Below are 25,334 nucleotides of genomic sequence, written 5' to 3'. Positions count from 1 at the left end.
TGTTCAGGTTCCAATTGTGCAAAATCTTTTTCACTCCATCCTTCCATTTCCAATTTGGTCTCCTGGTTCTCTTTGTTCCCTCCACTTCTGACACATATCCTCTTTGTCAACTTTTCCTCACTCCTTTCCCTATGTCCAAACCATTTCAACAAACCCTCTTCTGCTTTCTCAACCACACAATTTATTTCCACATATCTATCATTCTTACCCTTTCATAACTTATTCGATGAAGCCACATCACACCACATATTGTCTTCATACAGTTCATTCAAACACATCCACCCTTTTATGCAAAATCTATAACCAATGCCCCCCCAACCATATGATGTTTCTGGAACTGCTATTTCTTCAAACACACCCAACTTTGACCTCTGAGACAATTTTCTCTCTTTTCATGCATTATTCATTGCTCCCAGAACCTTTGCCCCCTCCCTACCAGATGACTTGCTTCCACTTCCATAGTTCCATTCTTTACCAAGGCCACTCCCAGATATCTAAAACACTTCTTCCTCCGATTTTTCTTCTCAAACTTACATCCCAAGTAATTTGTCCCTTAAACCTGCTGAACTTAGTATTCTTGCTTTTATTTACATTTACTCTCAAATTTCTTTCACTCACTCTTCCAAACTGTCACCAACTACTGTAGTTTCTCTCTCAAATTAGTAACCAGTGCTGTATCATCAGCGAACAACAACTTTACAGGCCCTCTCATCCCCAACAGACTGCATACTTGCCCCTCTCTCCAAGACTTTTGGATTTACCCTCCTCACCACATCATCCATAAATAGAGGAAAATGTGTATGTGATCATTTTTTTTCTCTTCTTTCATGCAATTGTGCTGTTTTCTGTGGGGCAGGGTGGCTTTGGGAATGGATGATGGCAAGCAAGTATGAATAAGTACATGTGTATATATGTATATATATGTGAATGTGAACAGATTTGTCCCTCTTCATCTGTTTCCTGGCATTATCTTGCTAATGGTGATCAAGTATATATATATGTATAATATAAAGTCTCAAAGTGAAGCTTTAGTTAGAGTACCCACGGGACCCACAAATGCTGAAAAAAATCATCTGGCTTTCCCTACATTAAAAGACCAAATTGAAGTTTTAGTTTGACACTTTGTATGCCCCACAAAAGCTTGTTAGAGTCATATGGCATCACCTAATCTGACGACCCATATGACTTCAGCCAGAATAAGAATCCCAAAATGATGCTTTAGTTTGATGACCTTTGGGCCCCACAAAAGCTGAACAAGATCGTGTAGCAACAGCTGAAATAAAAGTCCTGAAGTGAAGCTTTAGTTTAATGACCAATGGTCCCTGCAGAACCTGAATACAACCATCTGGCATCAGCGAGAGTAAAAGTCTCAAAGTAAAGCTTTAGTCTGATGACCCATGGGCCTTCCAATGCTGAATAAAGTCATCTGCTTTCTGCTATAATAATAGTCCCAAAATTAATCTTCAAATTGATGACCTGTGGGACCCATAGAGGCTGAATAAAACTCGTCTTGCATAATAAGCTTAAATAAAAGCTCCAAAGAGAATCTTTAGTTAGACAATCCATGGGACCCACAAACACTGAAAAAAGTCGTGCTTAGCCAACAATAAAAGAACCAAAATGAAGCTTCAGTTTGATGACACATTGGCCACATAGAAGCTGAATAAAATTGTTGGGCATCATCTAGAATGTAAGTCCCTAACTGAAGCTTTACTTTGACGACCAGTGTGCCCCACAAAAGCTGAAAATAATTGTCATGCATCAAAGTAAAAGTCCAAAAAGCAACTTTTAATTTGATGGCCTGTGGGCATCACTAAAGCCAGATAGAATTGTATGGCTTAAGCTAAAACAAGATTCCTAAAGGGAAACTTTAGTTTGACAACCTATAGGCCCTACAAAACCTGAATAAGATCATCTGGAACCTGCTAGAATAAAGGTCCCAGAGTGAAAGTTAGATTGACAACCTTTGGGCTCCGAAAAAGCTGAACAAAAATATCAGGTATCAGCTAAAATGAAAGTCCCAAAGCAAAGCATTAGTTTAACAAACTGTAGGCCTGCTAAAGTCAAGTAAATTCATATTGCATCAATAAGAAAAAATTCCTAAAAGGAATCTTTAGTTTGACAGTGCTTGAGCCTTGCTAAAGCTGAATAAAACCATCTGGCTTCCATTAAAGTAAAAGTTTCAAGGTGAAGCTTTAGTTTCGCGACCCCCAGGGCTCCGCAAAAGCTGGAAATAGTTGTTTGAAGTCACCTAATATTAAAGTTCTAAGGTGAAGTTTGACAACCAGTGGACCCTTAAAAGCTGAATAAAATTAAGGGCCTCAAGTGAATGTTTAGTTTGAAGACCCTTGCGCCCTGCAAACCTGAATAAAATTATCTTGCATAAGCAAAAACAATGGTCCCTAATTGAAGCTTTTGATGGCCCATGGGTTCAAAGAAAGATGAATAGAATAATCTTGCATTGGCTAAAATAAGTCCTAAAGTGAAGAATTACTTTGAAGACCCATGGGCCTTGCAAAAACTGAAAATCATCTAGGATCAGCTAGAATAGGAGTTCCAAAGTAAAGCATTAATTTGATGAAAAATGGGCCCTACAAAAGCTGAATAAGATCATCTGGCATCAGTTAGAATAAAAGTTCTAAAGTGAAGCATTAGTTTGATGATCCATGGGCCCAGCAAAAGCTGAATTAAACTGTCTGGCACCAGCTAAAATAACAGTTGCAAAGTGAAGCTTTGTTTGATGACTCATAGGCCCTGCAAAAGCTGTATGAAATCATCTGGTGTCAGTCAGAATGAAAGTCCCAAAATGAAGCTTTAGTTTGATGACCCATGGACCCTGCAAAAACTGAATAAAATCTTGATTCAGTCAAAAAAAGTCCCAAAGTGGAGCTTTAGTTTGACAGCCTGTGATTCTCAAAAAAGCAGAAACAAAAATCAGGCTTTAGCGAGAATAAAATTACCAAACTGAGGCTTTATTTTGATGACCCATGGACCCCGGAAAAGGTGAAATTCCCAAAGGGAAGCTTTATTTTGACAACTCATGTGCCTTACAAAAGCTTATGAAACCATGGGGAAAAGCTAAAAGTCCCATAGTGAAGCTTTAACAATCCTGAACCCTCACAAAAGCTGAAATACAATCATCTGGCATCAACTAGAATAAAAACTCCAAAGTGATGCTTAAGTTTAATGACCTGTGGGCCTCACAAAAGCTGAATTATATTGTCTGGCATCTGCTAAAATAACAGTCCCGAAGTGAAGCTTTAGTTAGACGACCCATGGGCTCTGTACTTGCAGCAGCTAAAACAGAAGTCTCACAGTGATGCATTGATTTCACAACCCATAGACCTTGCAAAAGTTGAATAGAATTGTCTGGTGTCTGCTGGAATAAAAGTTCCTTATTGAAGCTTTAGTTTGACAGTCCCTGTGTCCTACAAGAGCTCAATAGAATGGTCTGGCCTTAGCTGAATGAAAGCCCTAAATAGAGGCTTTAGTTTACTGACTCCAGGGCCCCAGAAAAGGTGAATAAAATCATCTGGCATCAGCCAAAATAAAAGTCCAAAAGTTAAACTTTAGTTTGATGACCCATGGGCCCTGGAAAAGCTGAAGAGAATCATCTAGCATCAATTGAAATAAAAGTCCCAAAGTGAAGCTTTAGTTTGACAGTCAAGCCCACTGGCCCTGTAAAAACTGAATAAAATAGCCTGGAGTCAATTTACATAAAAGTCCCAAAGTAAAGCTTTAGTTTGATGACCCATGGACTCCACAAAAACTGAACAAAATCCTCTGGTGTCAGCCAGAATAAGAATTCTAAAGTGAAGCTTTAGTCTGAGGACAACTAGGCCTTTCAAAAGCTGAATGAAATCCTCTAACTTCAGCTAGAATAAAAGTTATAATGGGAAGCTTTAATTTGACAACATGTGACCTCAGCAAAAGTTGTATGAAATTGTCTGGTATCAGCTAGAATGAAAGTCCCAAAATGAAGTCTTAGTTTGACAATCTTGCAAAAGCTGAATAAATTCATTTAATATCAATGAGAATAAAAGTCCTAAAGAGAAGTTTTATTATGATGACCCTTGGTCATTGCTAAAGCTGCATAAACCCATCTGGCTTCGTTTAAAATAAAATTCCCCAAGTGAAGCTTTAGTTTCTTGACCCATCAGCCATGCAGAATCTGAATGAAATTGTCTGGCATCAGCTGGAATAAAAGTTCTAAAGTGAACCTTAAGTTTGACAACCCAGTGGCACTGCAAAAGATGAATATAATCGCCTGGTGTTAGCAAAGAAAAAAAAAATAAAAGTTCCTAAGTGAAGCTTTATTTTGACAACCTGTGGGACCTGCAGAAGCTGAACAAAATTGTATGGCGTTAGCAAGAATAACAGTCCCTCAGTAAAGCTTTAGTTTGATGACATGTGCCCCCCCGAAAACTGAAGAGAATCATCTGACAAGCTAAAATAAAAGTCCTGAAGTGATTCTTTAGTTTGATGAACTGTGGGCCCTGCAAAAGCTGATTAAAATTGTCTAGTGTCTGTTTCATACAATTTTACTCCTTAAATAAGTGACTAGTCTTATTCAAATTCTAAATCTTCCAAAATATCAGACAAATAGTCTCATTCAACTTTATTACTGAACTCCCCCTGCAAGAGGTTACACCATGAAAGAAAAGCCATCTTTGAAAAGACTGTATCACTGGTAGTAAGTCTCGTCAGTGAACTTCACACTTCAAAGGAGTTCATATGTCCTTGTTTTGGGAAGTAGCACAGACTTGGGCTACAGGAGCCTTGGAAAATAGGTTATGGACAATAAAAGGATTCTCTCTTGGAAAAGGGTCCCAGGGTAATTATGAATGAATAAATAATCTTATTCAAATTTTAGTCTTAAAATCATAGGATAGCCTTATTTCAATTCAATATTTTTGACCATTTCTTTCTTGTTTTTACATATCTTAAATTCTAGATCAGCCACACCTCTAATGATTTCCTTAAATGTATTTGGATTTATTTAGCAACAGTGAAATTAGCTTGAATAAATAGTTTTTTATCTGGCTCAGAATTAGACATTTCCATCAGTTGAAATAAACTAATTTTGGGCATTAGTACAAGCTAAACTGTGGATAGTTATTCAAGTGGCCAAAATAACCTAACATTAATGGACTGATGTGTCTTTAACACTCTAAGTTGTCACTCGGCACTCTCACAGGCAAATATATATATATATACTGCACTGGGAGTACAACCAAGTTGCTACAAGAAATTGTAATATGTACATAAAGATATAATTATAGATGCATGTACACACACACACACCATTTTGAAAGAGGCAAAAATGGTCATATGGTGGAGTTCACCACTGACATAAAAACACAAATTTCCTTACCTATAATCACTGTGCCTAAGTATCCAAGTTGTCTTCCATTTACAATGCAGTGGGCACTTTTGATGGCCATGAAATGAGACATCACAATCCTCCTATGTTTGATTTAATTGTGCAATAGTACATATACTTCATAATAGCTGCCACACAACTGGGCAGTTTGATAATGTTCTCTCCTCACATGGAGATGGTAAATTATCTTGAAGATACCTTTGGTATACTTTATAGCATTGATATGCTATCACACCAGCAGCCAGTAAGCCCGAGCCTGTGTAAAACAAAGACATTATTACCATGACATGTACAGCACAATGTGTTGCAGGATTTAGACAAAATGGATAAACTGTCATGTTGTGATCATCCAATTTCCACTGTTCTTGACAGAAGTTAAATAGAGTTTCCCCTAGAATATTAACCAAATACTGATCTGTATTCTTAACAGAATTTGATTAAAATTTTCCATAACACACTGACCAGATATTGCTCTGTATACCTAACGAAATTGAACGGTTTTTCCTAGAATATTAACGGGATATTGTTCTGTAAAAGTAAAGTTTAACAAAACTTACCCAAGACATTAACCAAATAATAATCTGGATACTTGTTACTGATCTCTTCAACATGAGTGCAGTTTGTACTTTTTCATAAGATACAAGATTGGTTCAGTTATTTAATTAGATATCAGGACTTTGAAATAGAACATATCCCCTGCCTTGTGCACATTATTCTTCTCATAGTTTCTCTACCCTTCCTTTTCTGCCCATTACTGGCTAGCTATTGTGTAACCTGGATCTCCTTCAGAAAAATCCGCACAGTCCTTTGCTTTCTAACATCTTTTATTGAACCATCTCTTACTTTTCTAACCTCTTTTTATACATTAGTGGCCAAAGGATCTTCATTTCTCAATAATATTCTCAAAACGAAATTGTTCATCTTTCACTAGTTTCCAAGATTTTATCCCCTGTGAATATGGTTTCCTCTCATTTCATTTTTTGGCCTTCAGTAGCAACTTAGCCAAACTCCAGCATTATGTGATCACTTGTTTCACTTGCTGTATCACATCTGACATTTTCAATATGATAAGATCAAGTAATGTTGGTAAATCAGCCTTTTAAGACTTTAGTGTGCTTAGCAACCATCTGACAGAAAATGTTCGCATGAACATGTCTCAATGAGGTTCATTCTCCCTGAAGATTTAACTTCTAGCCTTTTTCCTTATAACTGAAATCCCCTATTATTAGGAAATTTCCCTCTCTAAGAAATATATGTCTTATTGTTTTCCTGCACCATCCTGACTGTTCCTTTATTGTTATCAGTGAATATTTGTTTATTGCAATCCTTTTAACGATTGTAAATTATCATCACCGCTATGCAACTCTTTCCTGCAGTTATTCTTCCCATTATGTTCACTTTCAATGGGCCATTCATAAAAATTTCCTAAAACTTAGTTTTATGTTATGAAGGTCACTCTCCTTATTCCTTTGTCCTCTCATTAACTCCTGACAATCAAGCACCCCTTTTGACAGTTGGGTCAATTTGTCTCTTTTTAAAGTTATATCTTCATGAAACCAATAATACTAGTACAATGTCTGGTTTGTTTTGACTGATTCAATCCCTAAACAGCAACTGTTTGTAGTTTTACTACCAGTCCATCTGCGTTTGATTACATTAATTTCAGCCGAGACTTATACCATCTGGCCCTTAGAACTAACAGCAAGGCTGTTCTACTACCTAGCCTCATCTGATACCTTTATTGTGATGCCTTCTGACTGTAATGTATCCTTGATTTCTGTCACTTTTCACTTCTGATGAACATCCTAAAGTTAAGAAGTTAATTAGCCTGTTTACACACGTCTCCACACTCCGTGCAATATTCTTTGGTCATACCCTTTTGTCTGGGCTATCTCTACCAAGTATCTTAAATTCTTTGAATCAGAGAAGTACCATCACACCCTGCAAATTTTTTGATGCTGTTTTCTTTCTTTGTTACCCTTTATTCTTTAGCAAAGATATAGTTTCCTTCCTGCCAAAAAAATCTTTAACAACTAACACTTATCAATATAATGCAATCTCGCTCATTTTTGGTGCAGCACGCCTGTCATCTAAATCATACAGCTATAATTCACCCACTTCCCTGACTCATCTCCTACTTAGAATATATATTTTTCCATCAAAGATTCATGGTGAGGTGCCTGAGGATTGGTGGAATGCTTGCATAGTGCCATTGTACAAAGGCAAAGGGGACAAAGGTGAGTGCTCAAATTATAGAGGTATAAGCTTGTTGAATATTCCTGGGAAATTATATGGGAGGGTATTGATTGATAGGGTGAAGGCATGTATAGAGTATCAGATTGGGGAAGAGTAGTGTGGTTTCAGAAGTGGTTGAGGATGTGTGGATCAGGTGTTTGCTTTGAAGAATGTATGTGAGAAATACTTAGAAAAGCAAATGGATTTGTATGTAGCATTTATGGATCTGGAGAAGGCATATGATAGAGTTGATAGAGATGCTCTGTGGAAGGTATTAAGAATATATGGTGATGGGAGGCAAGTTGTTAGAAGCAGTGAAAAGTTTTTATCGAGGATGTAAGGTATGTGTACGTGTAGGAAGAGAGGAAAGTGATTTGTTCTCAGTGAATGTAGGTTTGCAGCAGGGATGTGTGATGTCTCCATGGTTGTTTAATTTGTTTATGGATGGGGTTGTTAGGAAGGTGAATGCAAGAGTTTTGGAAAGAGGGGCAAGTATGCAGTCTGTTGTGGATGAGAGAGCTTGGGAAGTGAGTCAGTTGTTGTTTGCTGATGATACAGCGCTGGTGGCTGTATCATGTGAGAAACTGCAGAAGCTGGTGACGGAGTTTGGTAAAGTGTGTGAAAGAAGAAAGTTGAGAAAAATAAGAGCAAGGTTATTAGGTACAGTAGGGTTGAGGGTCAAGGCAATTGGGAGGTAAGTTTGAATGGAGAAAAACTGGAGGAAGTGAAGTGTTTTAGATATCTGGGAGTGGATTTGGCAGCGGATGGAACCATGGAAGCGGAAGTGAATCATAGGGTGGGGGAGGGGGCAAAAATTCTGGGAGCCTTGAAGAATGTGTGGAAGTCAAGAACATTATCTCGGAAAGCAAAAATGGGTATGTTTGAAGGAATAGTGGTTCCAACAATGTTATATGGTTGCGAGGCATGGGCTATGGATAGAGTTGTGCACATGAGGGTGGATGTGCTGGAAATGAGATGTTTGAGGACAATATGTGGTGTGAGGTGGTTTGATCGAGTAAGTAATAACAGGGTAAGAGAGATGTTTGGTAATAAAAAGAGTGTGGTTGAGAGAGCAGAAGAGGGTGTTTTGAAATGGTTTGGTCACATCGAGAGAATGAGTGAGGAAAGATTGACCAAGAGGATATATGTGTCAGAGGTGGAGGGAATGAGAAGTGGGAGGCCAAATTGGAGGTGGAAAGATGGAGTGAAAAAGATTTTGAGTGATCGGTGCCTGAACATGCAGGAGGGTGAAAGGCATGCAAGGAATAGAGTGAATTGGAACGATATGGTATACTGGGGTCGACGTGCTGTCAATAGATTGAACTAGGGCATGTGAAGTGTCTGGGGTAAACCATGGAAAGTTCTGTGGGGCCTGGATGTGGGAAGGGAGCTGTGGTTTCGTTGCATTATTACGTGACAGCTAGAGACTGAGTGTGAACGAATGGGGCCTTTATTCTCTTTTCCCAGTGCTACCTCGCACACATGAGGGGGGAGGGGGTTGTTATTTCATGTGTGGCGAGGTGGCAATGGGAATGAGTAAAGGTAGACAGTATGAATTATGTACATGTGTATATACGTATATGTCTGTGTGTGTATATATATGTATACATTGAGATGTATAGGTATGTATATTTGCATGTGTGGACGTGTATGTTTATACATGTGTATGTGGGTGGGTTGGGCCATTGTTTCGTCTGTTTCCTTGCACTACCTCGCTAACGCAGGAGGCAGTGACAAAGCAATATAAATAATATAATAATACCATCAAAAATTCATCCTGAACACACTACACTTTCTTAAACCTTCTACCTAATACTCCATAGATTTCCCTAATTTTTCCATGGGCACATTAGGTAGGAGCACCTGAAGACACTGCACTTGAGTTTCCCTCTGCTAGTGGCGTGTTAGGTGGGTGAGGCACTAGAGGCTGAGATGCAGCACTGGGATTCACCAGTTATGGAGACTCTTTTGTCATGGCCACTCCCCCAAGGGAGTTCCCAAAGGGAACAGGCATCAGAGATACAGATAGATAGCTCGTCTCAAAGAGAGCACATTGTCTTTTCTATCTGTAGCTTCACTGAATAATTCTCTCTGTCCTTCTTATTCATTTTTCCCACATCATTGCTCCACTGTTTCAGTATTTGCTGCAAGTCCTATACTACTTCGTCTTGTCCAAAATTAGTTTCTGATTCCAGCCCTTAAATTCCTTCCACAGAGTCTGATCTCAATGTAATCGGTAATTTACTTGCATGATCTCTCATTTGCCTTCCCAGACAAGGCCCATGCTCCTCCATACTCTTGCCCTTGCCCATGAGATTGTCCAAATTACTATGGTGTTATCATTTATTTCGATAACTTTGATTTTACAAATACTTACTGATTCTCTGCACTCTTGCCCTCCATCTTACTCAGAGTACTGTTGATTTGTGAACCTGAGAAGTATGGGCACTGAAATTTTGTGGTGTCCCTCACAGTGCACAAAATTTGACTTACATCAAGACTTTATCTTAAGTCAGTGTCAAGATCTTTGGAGCTGTTAATGAGGTTTGTGTTATACAGGAAAGACTTTATATTTGTGGCAACATCAAGCACAGAGTGAAAGAAGTTCTGAATATTTTCATTGGGATCAATTAAAGGTTCTTGAGTTCCAAACTCTGCACTACAGTATGTGCAGATGTATACATTAAACTTAGGAAGGAAATCTTTTGATTTTTTCTTTTCTTTCCAGCATACTGGCAGCATGTAAAGTCCTGGACGTGAGGTCACTGTCTTATTGTCTGTCTAATGCTAATGAGAAATGATTCTATCAGAAAAGTGGCACCCATCCCTGAGAGTTTTTACAAAGAGAGTAAGGCATGTGTGTAAGTAGGTAAAGAGGAGAGTGAGAGTTTCTAAGTGAAAGTCCAGGGTCTGTGGCAGAGGTATGAGATATCACCATGGCTATTTAATACATTTATGGATGAGTTGGTGAGGGAGGTAAAGTGCAGGGGTCATTGAGAGATCAGCAGGTATACAGTCTGTAGGACATAGGAGGGGTTGGGAAGTGGTTCAGTTGTTGTTTGCTTATGACATGGCAATAGAGGCAGATTTGGGTAAGAAACCACAGAAGTTAATGTCTGAGTGTGGGAGAGCGTGAAAAGAAAAATTTGAGTAAATGTAGGAGAGTGTGAAAAGAGAAATTTGAGAGTAAATGTGAATAAAAACAATATTGTTGTATTTAGCAGTGCAGAGAGACAGGTTAGTTTGGGTGTGCATTTGAATGGAGAAAACTTGAAGTGAAGTGTTTTAGATACCTGGGAATGGAAATGGCAGCAAATAGAACCATGGAAGCAAATGGTGGGTGAGGGAGCAAAGGTTCTCAGAGCACTGAGGAATGTGTGGAAAGAGATGTCGCTCATTATCTGGGGAGGTGAAAATGGGTGTGTGAAGGTACAGTAGTCCCGACAATGTATGGATGCACGGCATGGTATATGTATATAAAAATGTACAGTAAAGGAAAATTAAATGTTTTAGGACAATACATGGTGTGAGAAGGGTTGATTAAGTAAGTAATGATAGGGCAAGAGAGAGGTGTGGTAATAAGAAGGATATGTTTGTGAGAGATGGAAAGGGTGTGCTGAAATTGTTTGCACATATGGAGAACTAGTGAAGATTGGTCAACAATGAGGATATATCCATCAAAAGAAGAGAGAGGAAGAATGGGGAAACCAAACTGGAGATGGAAGGATTGAGTAAAAAAGATTTTGAGCGCTCAGGGCCTGAACATGTAGAAGGGTAAAAGGTGTGCACAGGATAGTGTGAATTGATATGATGTGGTACACAGGGTTATTAAAAAATATCGAAATCCCTTTGAGAAACATTATTCAATGATTATGGAGAAATCTCTGCTGGTCATAGAATCTTTCATTTCATGCACCTTTTGTATTATTGTTTAAAACTGATACAGGCTGCATCAATTAATGAATAATGCTTCTTATTTCTACGGGTTTCTACTTGAAAATAGAACTCATAATTACATACCAGTGTATATCATGGTATCACAATTTGCAATGACACTGTAACTAAGAGTTTACATATAAAAGATAAGATTAGTCAAAAGCAATAAGCCTTTGATAAAACAAACCCCAACCTGAACTTATAGGTAAATGTACAATTCCTTTCATATACAACAATTTACCACAACAATATGACCACGAGCATTCCAGTAAAACCCTTGGATATGACAGTCAGGCCCAAGTCAAAGGCCAATTCAGTGTACCAAAGGGTTGTACTGTCATACTCCAAGGTTGTCCCATCATGCTTAAAGCAAGTTAGTTTTGGACATGCATGATAGTGAGCCTCATAAATATGGTCAGAAGTGAAATTTCCCATGGCCATGATGTCCTAACATTGTCAAATGTGAAATTATAAGGGTTTCCAATTTGTGCTACAGAGCAAAACCAATTTATGAGACTCACCAATTAATGATTCATTTCTGCAGGTGGCATTATGAACTGACTCTTTTTTATAAAATTAATAGATTAACTTATTGGGAGAACTAACCTCCGAAGATACCAAATAGAAGAAAGAGAACATAGATGGTGACATTGGGCAGCATCTTGAATGCTATGGCCAGAATGATGAATGCAGTGTTCAGAAGTGTTTGTCCTATACTGGCGAAGAAAACACTCAGCCAGAAGAGTTTTAACATGTCGGAGTAAAGCCACTGAGGAGCTTCATACTCATCTGGCATGTACACCTCTACTGTGCTGCTGGACTCTTCTAGGTACACAGGCATCACAATCATGCCAGGAGAGACCTCTATAGTCCGTAAGTCAGCTAGATTATCGACACTACCACTCTTCCTTGAGTTAACTGCAATTTGCTTATCAATACTTGCAATATTCACAGATTTTGGTGAGAGAAGATTATCGACACTTCCTGTCCTCCCTGAGTTCGTCATGATCTCTGACATGATTATTTCATGCATTCTGCCATTGTAATATGGTGCTGAAGGCTGTGAGGAGTCAGAGGGCTTCACTCCATCATCACAGACTGCCATCACCCGTAGAAGCTCTCCTCCAGTGCCTAAGTCAAGCAGAGCAGGGGAAGCACCCTCCCCTCTGGCCATGCGCCTAGCCTTGGCCATGACGGCATCCACTTGGCAGGCTCGGTATTTAGTGTACTGTTTGTACCCAACTGCTGATACTGCTGTTAGCATCACTGAAATGGACCCAATTAAGTGAACTACAAGAATATTCAGAGCACACATTTGCACCTATCGTAAAATTTTGGCTCACTGGTAATTGAATGAGAATGCATGCAATGATGTTTAGCTGTCCATTTGTTTTTAACAGATGTATCACCAAGCTTTCTTGATATCATGCCATAAAAGAAGTCTACATAAGTTTGAAAAGTCATGTTTCAAAGGGAGTGATAAAGAAAGACAAGGTAGATGTTGATTATTCTACTGTATAGATATCACTTCCTATTATTTACTCTACTGAAATTTTTACAATGAATTTGGTAAAGCTTAATGTCCAGAGGAGGTAGCAGTTGATGACTGCTCTAGGAATATCTAATCCCACTGTAGAGGTATATGAAACTGATCTACTTTGTAGAATCCATGTTCACTGTTTAACAACAGATACAAATGATGTCACCAGACTGCAATTGGGAAAAGAAAAATGATAAGTCAGTGCAGCATAAAAAGATTAATAACTGAAGTAAGTGGATTCAGAAAGCACATCCTGCCTTGTATTTTTTTTTTAATAATTATGTTGCTGTTTTCTTATTAATCACAATAGTCACTAATATTCATGTTTCCCCTGCAGAGAGAAAGGTGTGTGTGCTCTTTTTTCTTTCAAACAATCATCACCTCAAGCCTAATCCTTGGCCCTACCAATAATGGGCAGATTAAAGGCACTGTGTTGAGGTATAGAGAATATGCATTTGTGAAGGGTGAAGTGAAAATGCATATGTCACTGGAGAAGTGATGCTTATTTATCAAGAGTGAAGTGATTTTAAGTTTATCAAGGGCATAGTGAAGATGCACATGTTGAGGGAAGAAGGGACTTAGGTTAATTGAAGGTGTAGTGAAGAGTGTTTGGATTTCAAGAGTCTTTCATGAACAGAAATTAGTAGTGACTCATTTACTGTGACTACCTCCTCAATTGGAGTTCCCATATGAAATGGCCATCAGAGGCATATGTAGATAGGTAGATAGATACTGGTATTTCTGGTGGGAAAGTGTTTGCATATGTTTATTTTTCATTATTTTAATGATCCCAGGACCTCTTTCTCAGAAATAGATCTGGTGTTACCCAGGATCTGTTTCCAGAGGCTCCGGCAGCAAAAGGCTATGCTACTTCAAAATGAAGGGAAATATGGACTCCTTTGGAGGGAGAATCTCTTTGATAAGATTGGGAGATGTACAAGAGAAAGTGGCAGGAGGTCAAGAGGAAGGTACAGGGACTAGAATAAAGAAGAAATGAGAGACAGGGTGACACAGTATAAGCAAACCTAAGAAAGAATTAGAAAATGTTTTGGAAGGTGATGCAAAGCTTATAAGGTAGTGCTAATTAAAAAGGAGATGAAATGAGTATTTTGAAGAACTGAATTTGTTAGATGAAAGGCTGGCAGATTTGGAGTGTTTGGGACACAAAGGTATAGTTCAAAGAGCAAACAGAGTCATATCAGACAGTTTGGTGAAAAGTGAAGAGGTAGTAAAAGTCTTCTATAAATGCAGAGAAGGTTATGGCATGTATGCAAGTAGGAAGGAGGGAGGGTAAGTGGCTCCAAGTGAAGGTGGGTTTGCAACAAGGGTGTGTGAAGTCATCATGGCTGTTTAATCTGTTTGTGGATGAGGGGTATGGGAAAAAAATATAAAAGTCATGGAGAAAGACTTTAGCGAGGAGGCCTATTAGGTGATTCAGTTGCCATTTGCTAATGACATGGCTCTGGTGGTGGAATCAGGAGGGAAATTGCAAAAGCTGATGTCTGAATGTGGGAAAGGAGGAAGGTAAGAATGAATGAGAATAAGATAAAGGTTATCCCTGGGGATAGGGGAGAAAGAATACTTCCCACGTATTCCCTGCGAGTCGTAGAAGGCGACTAAAAGGGAAGAAAGCGGGGGGCTGGAAGTCCTCCCCTCTCGTTTTTTTTTTTTTTTTTTTTTTTTTTTTTTTTTTTTTTTTTTTAAAGAAGGAACAGAGAAGGGGGCCAGGTGAGGATATTCCCTCAAAGGCCCAGTCCTCTGTTCTTGACACTGCCTCGCTATCGTGGGAAATGGCATGAAAGAAAGATAAAGGTAATGATGGCCATCAGGCTGGTGTGGTAGATTGTTTGTTGAGTGCAAATTTGAATTGGGAAAACCCAGAGGAGGTGAAGTGCTTCAAATTCCTGTAAGTGGTCATGGCAGTGGATGGAATTATGATGACTGAAGTGAGTCATAGAAATGGTGGGGGGGGGGGATAAAGATCCTTGTGCATTAAAGAGCTTGTGAAAAGAGATGTCACTGTCTGTAAGGGCAAGTATGGGTGTAGTTGATGGTGTAGTGATTCCAAAGGGACACAGCAAGCAACATATGTATGACAGCCTGACCAAGGTGTCGCAGCAGCAGCAACAGCAATAGCAGCAGAGTGTCAATCATATTCAGCAACAGCAGAGGATGTGTGACAACTTGACCTAGCAACAGTAGTAAATGTGTAATATCTTCCTCAGAGGGCAGTGCCTAGCAGAGGGAAGTGAGCAGCCTTGGCTAAAGTGAAGGAACAGATAAATGCAGGACCAAGTGAGCTAGAAGGCAGAAGTTCTTATTACTGTGAAGTGAGAGTTACAAGGGTAGCTTAGGCAGCATGTTAGATTGGCTGGATTAGCAAGAGGAACAGATGGACCAAGACATGCAATAAATTGAACAGCAAAGGAAACAAGTAAGGAGAGTTGGCTGACTGACATGAATTTTAACATGACCAGCAGGGGGAAATGGTAGACCAGAACACATAGTGATTCAACTGGCAAGAAGTACAGGTGGATTAAAATAAGGTGAAAAAGACTGCATGGATGGTAAGATGCAACAAGTGTGGCAGATGTGTAGAGCCAGCTGCTGGGCAAACCCAGACAGAAGCTAGGATGGACACTAGAATGTTAGGTATGTGGAGAACCCTGCACCCAGTCCTGTATGTGTGGAATGAATGACCACTTCAGTCCCGAGGCACATGCATATTTACCACAAACTAACCACACCTAAAGACAAATGAAGGATTCTTTGTGTTAGAAGCCCCCATGATTTCTAAAGGATGACTATATGGGAAGTAATGATTATTGACCCAGTTCAAACTACTGGTGGAAGTAAATGATTGGATAACATAGGAGTGTGCCACACAACTGGCCATGAGTTTCAGGAGGTCATCACTAAGAATTCCAAAGCATAAACCTAAGGACCAGCAGCACTTGTATAGTATGAGACTGGTTGAGGCACTTCAGGGATGTCGAGACAATTTCCAACAAAATTAAGTCCTTTGGGCCAAATTAAGAATGCGGGCCAGGAAAAGAGGCAAGGCTAAGCAAAATCCTATTCAGAATCTTGTTGGGTTAACTCCTGGGAAGTACCTGACTCTGCACAGAGTCAGGTCTGTTGGCTGTTTTCCTGCATGACCTATTCACCGATGCTCTGATCAGTGCAGTCCTTAAGGTGCAGGTTGGGCACACCACACCAGCTAACCTCAAGGAGCCCTTGGCCAGAGCACTGGAATCTTGAGTCAGTATGCAGTCAAGCCAGGATGAGACAGGTTTCAGACCAAGGAAAGCCAATGTCTGGGATGGATCTGAGAGAGATGACTTAAGGACAGCATGCAGCATTACCCTTGTAGGAAGGGGCAGTTATCTTTCAGGTCAAAAGGTAAGAAGTAGCAACACAAATACCTGAGCATATGCTGGCACTATGGCAAAGGATTACTGCAAGCATAACTGCAAGGCTGCGAAGTTACAGTAACATGTCTCTCCAACAAAGCAATGTGCAACCTAGCAGTGGTAGACGGTAAGGATATGGAACCATATTGGACTTGCAACCAGACAGGCCGTATGAGGAGAAAGCAAAAGCAAGTAGCCAAAGTCTTGAGTGGAGCAGGACACTAAAGCAGACTGATTGTGCAAGGCAATGATTGGACATAACCAGAAGAGCCCCAGACAACTGTAAGAAGGCCTCATGAACATCATATATGTGAAGGACAAGACCAACAGTGAAGAGTGCCCAACACTAGTGGCTAAGGTATCTAACCAGATGTTTGTGTGGGCGGATGTAATAAGGTACCAGTATGTGCTGAAGTCTGCTGAGTGGCTGTGTAGTAACTGGGCACTGCAAGTCATTGAAGGGTCCAGGGAACATATGGCTGTGGATTAGGGACACAGTTGACATGCACCCTATATTCATAACCATGACAGATGATCCACGTGTCTTGGGGCTTGACCACATGATCCCAAAATGGTGTTGGCTGGACCTGGGAAAGATGAAGATGATCATCTGTGGTGAGAAGGTTACCCTGGAAGTTTTCAAGGCTCCAACCATGAAGATTTTGACTGTCATCATTCTTCCACTCTCTGAGAAAATTGTCCACTGCACCACATACACTCCTTTGTGGGCTAAGCTAGGCCTGATTGAGGGATGCAAAGAAACTGGTGGAACAAACAATGGTGTACATATATTTTAAAAAAGCTCCCTGTTGTGATGGCCAATGTGACATGCCAGAAGATAAGTGAGGAGATACACTAAGATTGTGGACAGAATTCGATCTATCCAGGGAACTACCAACTCACTTCACTAACTGAATTATAGGAGCAAGAAGCTCATCTCTGGAAGTTAATATGGACATATGCAGATGACTTCTCTGCTAGGAAGCACAACCTGGGATGCATTAGCCTGGTAGAACACATCACATTATGTCACCACCTAATTTTGTAACTCTCCCACCACTGTGCAAGATGAATGAAATGATCAGCAGCTCATGTTTATCAGCAGAAGTCTTAGTAAAGAAGAGGGGTAGGGCTTACAAGAAAATACACAGATGACAGTATTCTGAATAGGATTAACACCAATGATATATACTCACTGCTCAGAGGGTAGAATGTATTGGATGCTTTAACAAGTGAGTCATAGTTTAGACCCTGGACTTCAAGTAGGAATAACACAAGGTTAGAATGGTGTAAAAGAACGAGAACATAGACTTCTTTTATAGTTATTGCCAGGGACTGTGGTAGTTCCACTTCATGTCATTAGGAATGTTTAGTGTGTATGCCTGCCACTCATAATTGTCTGATGGTGCACGTCCCAAGAGGACTCCAAGGGAAGAGCATCCTTTTCTAACTTGACTTCATCTTCTTTGGGAGAATGTTCCAGAGGAGATGGAAAGGCTTGTAGAAGTCTTCAACACATTCTGTGAGGTGCACCAGAAGCTCAACTCCAAGATGCTCTGTCTGTGCACAAGGAGTCACATTACTTTGGCCATGTGACAGGCAGGTGTGGAGTGATGAGGACCTGTACAAGCTGTCAGGGACTGAATCATGCCAACCGATGTGAGTGGAGCCGATGAGTCCCTAAGGACCCTACACCTACTATTGCAAGTTCATAAAGTAGTCTGCTACCACTGTGATACCTCTTCACAGTTTGATGCCAAAGGAGCTTAATTTTTTATGAACTCAGGGTATTAAAAAGCCCTCCAGCACCAGAAGAATGCTGTGGCAATTGCTCCAGTGCTGGTTTTCCAAAACCCCAGCTTGCCATACATCTTGGACATGGATGCAAGTAAGACAGGAATGGGAGTTTTGCTGCAGAAGCAGGAAGGTATGGAGCTCGTCATCACTTTCTTCATCCAGTCTCTGAGCCTGACAAGGTGGAATTGCTGCATTATTTGGAAATTTTTTTCAATCAAGAGCCTGGACCACTGTCACCACTACATCAGTGATGCAAAGTCCACACTGACCATATGGCACTATGAGGGATAAGGAGCCTGAAGAACCAGAGAGATGGTTTGCTGGATGACTTTGCTATCTTTTATAGCCCGAGTCAAATACAGAGGATTATGGACAGTTTCAATCATCATACATATGATTCAATTTGTAAATACTGAAGGAGAACACTGAAACTCTTCTCTGGGTTCCAGTGTTGAAGAACTATTAGAAGGCTTCAAGAGAAGGATCAGGATCTTTGGCCCAGTATTCAATGTGAAGATTTCAGTGAAGCCTGATTGGAAAAAGACAGCAGCTGCTATCCCTGTCACCAGGCAATGAGCACAGCCGAAGTTTCTACAATTAGAGGACATCATCTTACGGCACTGGTTGGAGATAACTGATGGAGTCAGAATGTGAGTGGGTCCTGAAGCTGTCAGCCTTGCTTATGGCATACTGGTCTGCAGAGCATGAATCCTTTGGCTATATATACTTCAGCAAAGATGATGGCCAGGCACAAGCTTTTACAACTGATAGACACCCTAAACAGATGACTAACAAGATAATGCTGGTAAGGGGAAGCAGTAGGAGTGATTGGAGGGGGTATGTCACCATATACACAATAATCTGAAGGTTTCTGGGATAGTCAAGTGGAGACAGTTTGGTTGCAAAACTTCCCTTAAGTATGCTAATGGGCATCATTAGATGTGGCTGAGGAAAACTGCACCACATCTTGGAAAAACACCATATCCAACTTACTGCATCACTAAAATGAGTAGATCTAAGTCAGAGGAATTGCATGCAGACTGCTTGTGACAGTACCATGTTAAAGATATTATTCATGTATAGAGGATGAGATGGATGGAGGCCATAAGGTGTTCATTGCCCAACTGCATTGGAGATCAGAGTGCCAGAAGATGAGATGGACAGTGATTGTGAGGAGTTCTCAGATCATCAACAAGAGACAGGTATTATTCCATGTAGCAGAGAGATGAACACACCAGAGACCAAGACAGATGGAATCTCAGACCAGGCTGACGGGAACTGTAGATGAGTTCATCAACAATGGAAGTTTCAGAAACTTAGAGACTTCATCTCAAAGTAAGGATATAATGGTTATGTTATATCTCTTTATATATTTGCTGTTAAGTAATTGCAAATACTCTCTCAAAATAATGTAGTTAGTACTCTTTTGGGTCAACATGCCTTGGGAGGTGGTAGTGTTAGGGACACCAATGGCCTTATGCTTGCCAGTGGGGTATATCATTGTGGGAACTTTTGACATTGTGCTCATTGTTGCTGAGACAACAGGGTAGGTGTGACTTCCTCAACTTTCATCATTATGTTCTGGATTGTTGTTGAAAAAATGTATATTAGTAGAGTGCTGGTAATGGTAGGACCCATCATGCAACTGGTTCTTTAGTGTGTGTCCAAAACAGTGAAGTCATTGATTTGCTCTGAATGAAGCTGCTTTTGTTGTTATTACAGCTAGCAAGAGCCTATAAGTGATTTCCTTGATGAATGGTGATTGCATATACCCACTTATCATCATTCTGATGAAAATTATTGGGGTATATTGAGGTATATGACTTTTCAAACTAACTGCCACTCAAACTGAAACAACAAGAACCCATAGCCCAAAATGGGAAACAGCCACTGCTCTGTACTGTACTATACTATACTATACTATACTATACTATACTATACTATACTATACTATACTATATACTATACTATACAGTAGGTTTATAACTACAATACATTGTGTATAATGTCTCAGTGGCCAATAAATATTATTATTATTATTATTATTATTATTATTACTATTATTATTATTATTACTTATTATTATTATTATTATTATTATTAGTTATTATTATTATTACTATTTTCATTATTGTTATTATTATTATTATTATAAGATCACTTAAATACAAATAATTTCATCCTAAACTCTTCTCTAGATTTCAAGTCCAGCTGAAATATCCAAAAATGTAAGTAGATATCTAGTAAGGATTAACTTTAGATTGTTCATTACACAACACAGAAGCCATGATAAAAGATTATCCAGAAAGAAGTTGAGCGGTGAAAAGCCTAAATAGGAACTAATCTGTAAGGAAGGATGAAGGCAAAGAACCTTGAATGAAAATTAACACATAAGGAAGATGGAGGGTAAGAAACCAGAGTGAAGATCATCCTTAGAGGGAAATAAGAGGTGTAAATCCTTTGTGGGGACTAATCTTAGAAGATAAGATGCTAAGACTAATCTCTGAGGAGGATGAGAATGAAAAAGCCAGTGGAGACTAATTAACCGCAATGAAAATGAGAATTAAGAAGACAGAGTAGAGATTAATCTCTGAAGATGAAAATTAAGAAGCCAGAATAGAACCTAATTTCTGAGAGAGATGAGAATTAAGGAACCAAAAAAGAGACTAAACACCGAAGAAGAGGATTAACCTTGTCACTGTTGCAATCCTAATGTCTAAAGTACACTGTGTAGAGAATATTCTGAAATATTTAGAAAACTAGAATCTAGATAAAATGGTAAACAACTGAACCTGGTGAGACAGTGTTTACATGTGCTACACAGCTTTCAACCCATTGACTGCTGATGTGCTATATACAAGACAGCATGCCTCTGGAAGATGATTGTGAGGTATATGGTTTAATTTATTCAATTTCTTCAGAAAAACACTTTTTCATTTAGGATATTTTTTTTTGCAGATTTACTGAAAAGTGCTGCAGTGGGAGCACACTGAATATCTAGATTAGTTGCAGTCAGTGGGTTAACTCGTGCTTCTCTGCAGTCAGTATTTCAAGGCATGTGAAGTGAGCCGTGCAATATTTTTGGAAGTGTTTTGTTGCAAACAAATACGACAACTAAGGATTGTCATCAGTAAAAATCTGTTATCTCGTAAGAGTGACACAGTTTCAAAAAATATTTCAAAATGTAAGGGTTTCCTTGATATCTGTACATATACATAAAAACTTTAGCTGTAGCATTTAATAACAATGTATAGGATGCTGATACAAGCATTAATGGCCAAATGTTTTGCCTCAAAGCGGATTCAAGAATTTAATTTATTTACATAATTACACCAGGATCAGTTATCACTGAAAGAATTCATGACCTTTCTAAGAGCTGCACCACAGGACTGCAATGCTTCCATAAGCAGGTAACACCCTGATTCAAGAATTAATATCATATACTCATCAGGCACAGTGAATGGAAAATAAAATACCATGATGTATATGCCACACCTCCACGGAATAGGTTAAGAAGCCAGATTGGAGACTAACCCCTGAGGAAGATGAGAATTAAGAAGCCTGAGTGAAGGCTAACCTCTGAAAAAGATGAGAATTAAGAAACCTGAGTGGAGACTAACTTATGAGGAAGATGAGAATTAAGAAGCCTGAGTGGAGAGTGACCTCTGAGGTACATGAAAATTAAGAAGACTGAGTGGAGACTAATCTCAAGAGGAAAGTAAGGATTAAAAGGCCAGAGTGGAGACTAACCTCCAAGGAAGATGAGGATTGAGCCTACAATGGCGGTGGCAGTGCTGGATTCGTCAACAGCCATTGTCAAAACACCCTCGAACACTGTGCTACTTCCTGTTGCCATGCCCACTATGGCTGCTCTCTGCAAATCCATGCAACAAATTACACACAACAAAACACAGTGTGTGTATGGTATAATTCACAATACTGCTGAATGCATCACATGATTAGGTATCCTAAAAATATCACTGTATAAAAGGGACTCACACCAAACATAAACTTATACAGTAAGATACTGGGTAAACATGAATTGTGCCATAAATTAAGATACTTGACAAGTGCAAATTTATGCAACATGATACAGTACAAGCAAACAAAGACTGTTCCATGCAGTGGGTTAATGGAAGATACATGGCAAATATGAATGTTGTCTATTATGTAGCAAGCATAAATCTTTATGGAACTGTTTCATATAATATGCTACTGTTACACATTAATATAAGAACAATCTGAAATTGTGTTGCATTAGCATAGCAAACAGAAACCATATTACATACACATGGCAGACTGAAGCCATGCCATACAAGGTACAAAAAACAGAAACCATCACAATATATAGTTAACACATGAAACCAGGCCAAAAAATGATACAAGCAAACAGAAACCATATCAAAATGTCAAATGAGACCATGCCCTGGAGTATGGTACAGGCAAAGAATCAAGAGTGAAAATACATTTGACAAAGGACCCCATGCAGTGGAAGATACTGTACAAGCAAACAGAATCATTATACAAGATATACTTCACGGATAAATCGTGAAATTATGCAGCAAGGTATGCACAGTGAAAAGACATGAGGATTTTCTTTGGAATAAGTAACCTCTTGAGGACAGTGGTATGAACATTGGATATAATGACCTGGTCTTTGACCTGACCCACAAGGTCAGATCATCATACCTGAGGGTCATACTGTCATGCTCAGAGGGAAGATAGAAAAGAACTGGAACAAAGTCAGTCAGTACTTCGGGGCACAGACAAGCCTGGGGTTGACTTTTACAATGTGTGAAACATGTCACAGCAGGAGCAGCATGCCTGTATGTAACCTACTTTGGAGGGAAAAAAACAGTGGGAGATTAGCTGGAAACTGGATCAGGAAAACATGCAGTGTATCATTATAATTGCAGGTAATACAAATGCTAATTGAAGTATATGTTTATGTAATTAAGGAATCCAAATATATAAGCTACCTATCAATGCCATATCAACAGTTTATGCCAGAGAAAATCCTAGGAGCCACGAAATGTTAAGGTTCCTAATCTATCAAAGAGAACTGTTTAAAATGATGAGACTAAACTTATCTATCCTTTGGTAGTTCCCAAGGATGATGCATACCTTACATCCTCTTTTGATAAGCACATCTGTGACTTCATTGGTTGTGGTGGACATGACTTTCAAAAAGATCTTCACAGGGAAGGACTCAGAAAGTGGCAGGAAGAGCTTGGCTACCTAGTAGGTTAGGATGACAGTGGTACCACGGACAACCTGTTTTGGAAATAAGTAGCCGTTGAGTTTGAGATAAGATGGCCTGGCACATTAAAAAGCTCTTGCATGATAACCCAGTGTTAGTATCATTTAGGGTAACATATTACATTGAAAGAAACAAATAATACAAAAAGAAATTTATTATTTACAGGGCACAAAAAGCTGTGTGTGAAAGGAGAAAGTTGAGAGTAAATGGTGAATAAAAGCAATGCTATTAGGTGCAGTAGTGTTGAGGGCTAAGTTAATTGTGAAATAAGTTTATGGAGAAAAATTGGAGGAAGTGAAGTGTTTTATATACCTGGGAGTAGATTTGGCAGCAAATGGAACTAGGGAAGCAGAAGTGAATCATATAGTGATGGAGGGGGTGAAGTTCTAGGAGCAATGAAGAATGTGTGGAAAGAGAGAACATTATCTAGTTGAGCAGAAATGGGTATGCTTGAAGGAATATTAGTTCCAACAGTATTAAATGGTTGCAAGGCATGGGTTGTATGGAGGAGGGTGGATGTGTTGGAAATGAAATGTTTTAGGACAATATGTGGTGTGAGGTGGTTTGATTTAGTAAATAATGAAATGGTAAGAGAGATGTGTATAAATAAAAAGAGTGTGGTTGAAAGAACCGAAGAAAGTTTGTGGAAATGATATGGACATATGGAGAGAATGAGTGAGGAAAGGTTGACAAAGAGGATATATGTGTCAAGAGGTGGAGGGAACAAGGAGAAGCGGGAAACCAAATTAGAGATGGAAGGATGCAGTGAAAAAATTTTCGATCAGGTCCCTTCAAACATCCAGATTGACTGCGTGCACGAAAAGTGTGCATTACACATACGCTCATTATGGATTGTCCCTTTCCATCGTATGTTTTATGGCGATGCTGTTTCCTGTGGGACGGGGTGACGCCGGAATGGATGAAGGCGAATATGTACATGTGTATTAGTGCTATAGTATTATAGTATGTTTATTGTGTCTTTCTTGATTTGTTTGCTGGCATTACTTCGCTGACGCGAAAACGCGATATATTAAAAATGATATGAAATAATATATATATATATATATATATATATATATATATATATATATATATAAACAAACCCAGGATGGAACCCGGGACCCCTTCGTGGCGGGCGGGAGCGTTGCAACTAGGCTATGATCGCCCCCTACATAATTTGTGACATTTCGAATACTGCTAGGCTATGATCACCCCTAATTAGAATACGACTATTCGAATACTATGTACTTGATTACCCTTTGTCACTCGTTGGTGAACAACGGGGTCTACACCGGTCATTTCCCATCAGGCGCACACAGCCAGCAGATAGCATTTTACCGAACTTAAACTGTACAATGCCGAGGTATATGAATAGGAACAAAGTGCATATGAACGCGCACTTTTGTACATGACAAAGTGTGGTTCACTGGTCTTAAATGTACTATGTATTGGTTCCTTCAGTACAAATATAAAGCGTCAAGTGCAGGACAGAATTACATCATAATACAGTCATTTTGTAGGAAAGTCTTGAGTGTTGCAAAAGATGTCTTCCCAGAGGAGTCTGTAACCTTTGTACCCAGCCTCTCAGTAGCTTATTAATGTGGAGATCCTTTGGGGTGAAGTTCCTCCATAAGACTGTATGAAACAGCCTCTCACTAGGTGACTTTTCACATACACTCACCGTAACCTTGAGCAGTTACACCTACATATAGAAGTTATATGTAACATGTTTGCTATTTACCATCTCCATGAAGTAGTATTTGGAGCAAA

General features: G+C 39.3%; 1 protein-coding gene across 4 annotated transcripts in view; it reads right to left on the bottom strand.

The window, feature by feature from the left end:
• Positions 1 to 25,334, bottom strand: part of LOC139763122 (uncharacterized) — a 40,298-nt gene that overhangs the window by 12,243 nt on the left and 2,721 nt on the right. For 2 of the 4 annotated variants that reach the window (XM_071688795.1, XM_071688794.1), the window contains exons 2-5: positions 23,429 to 23,578; positions 22,055 to 22,178; positions 12,161 to 12,820; positions 231 to 5,639 (exon numbers count right to left, since the gene is read on the bottom strand). In XM_071688795.1, coding sequence (XP_071544896.1) covers positions 5,503 to 5,639; positions 12,161 to 12,820; positions 22,055 to 22,178; positions 23,429 to 23,482 — 975 coding nt within the window. In that variant the 5' untranslated portion in view covers positions 23,483 to 23,578 and the 3' untranslated portion in view covers positions 231 to 5,502. Of the gene's footprint in view, positions 1 to 230; positions 5,640 to 12,160; positions 12,821 to 16,907; positions 17,095 to 22,054; positions 22,181 to 23,428; positions 23,579 to 25,334 lie in introns of those variants that run through there. The other 2 variants (XR_011716037.1, XM_071688796.1) reach the window with 2 other exon arrangements.

The sequence above is a fragment of the Panulirus ornatus genome, chromosome 46, assembly GCF_036320965.1.
Source record: "Panulirus ornatus isolate Po-2019 chromosome 46, ASM3632096v1, whole genome shotgun sequence".
In the NCBI taxonomy this organism is placed as follows: Eukaryota; Metazoa; Arthropoda; class Malacostraca; order Decapoda; family Palinuridae; genus Panulirus; species Panulirus ornatus.
Note: the sequence above shows the minus strand (reverse complement) of the source record. Positions and strands in the feature narration are given on the sequence as shown.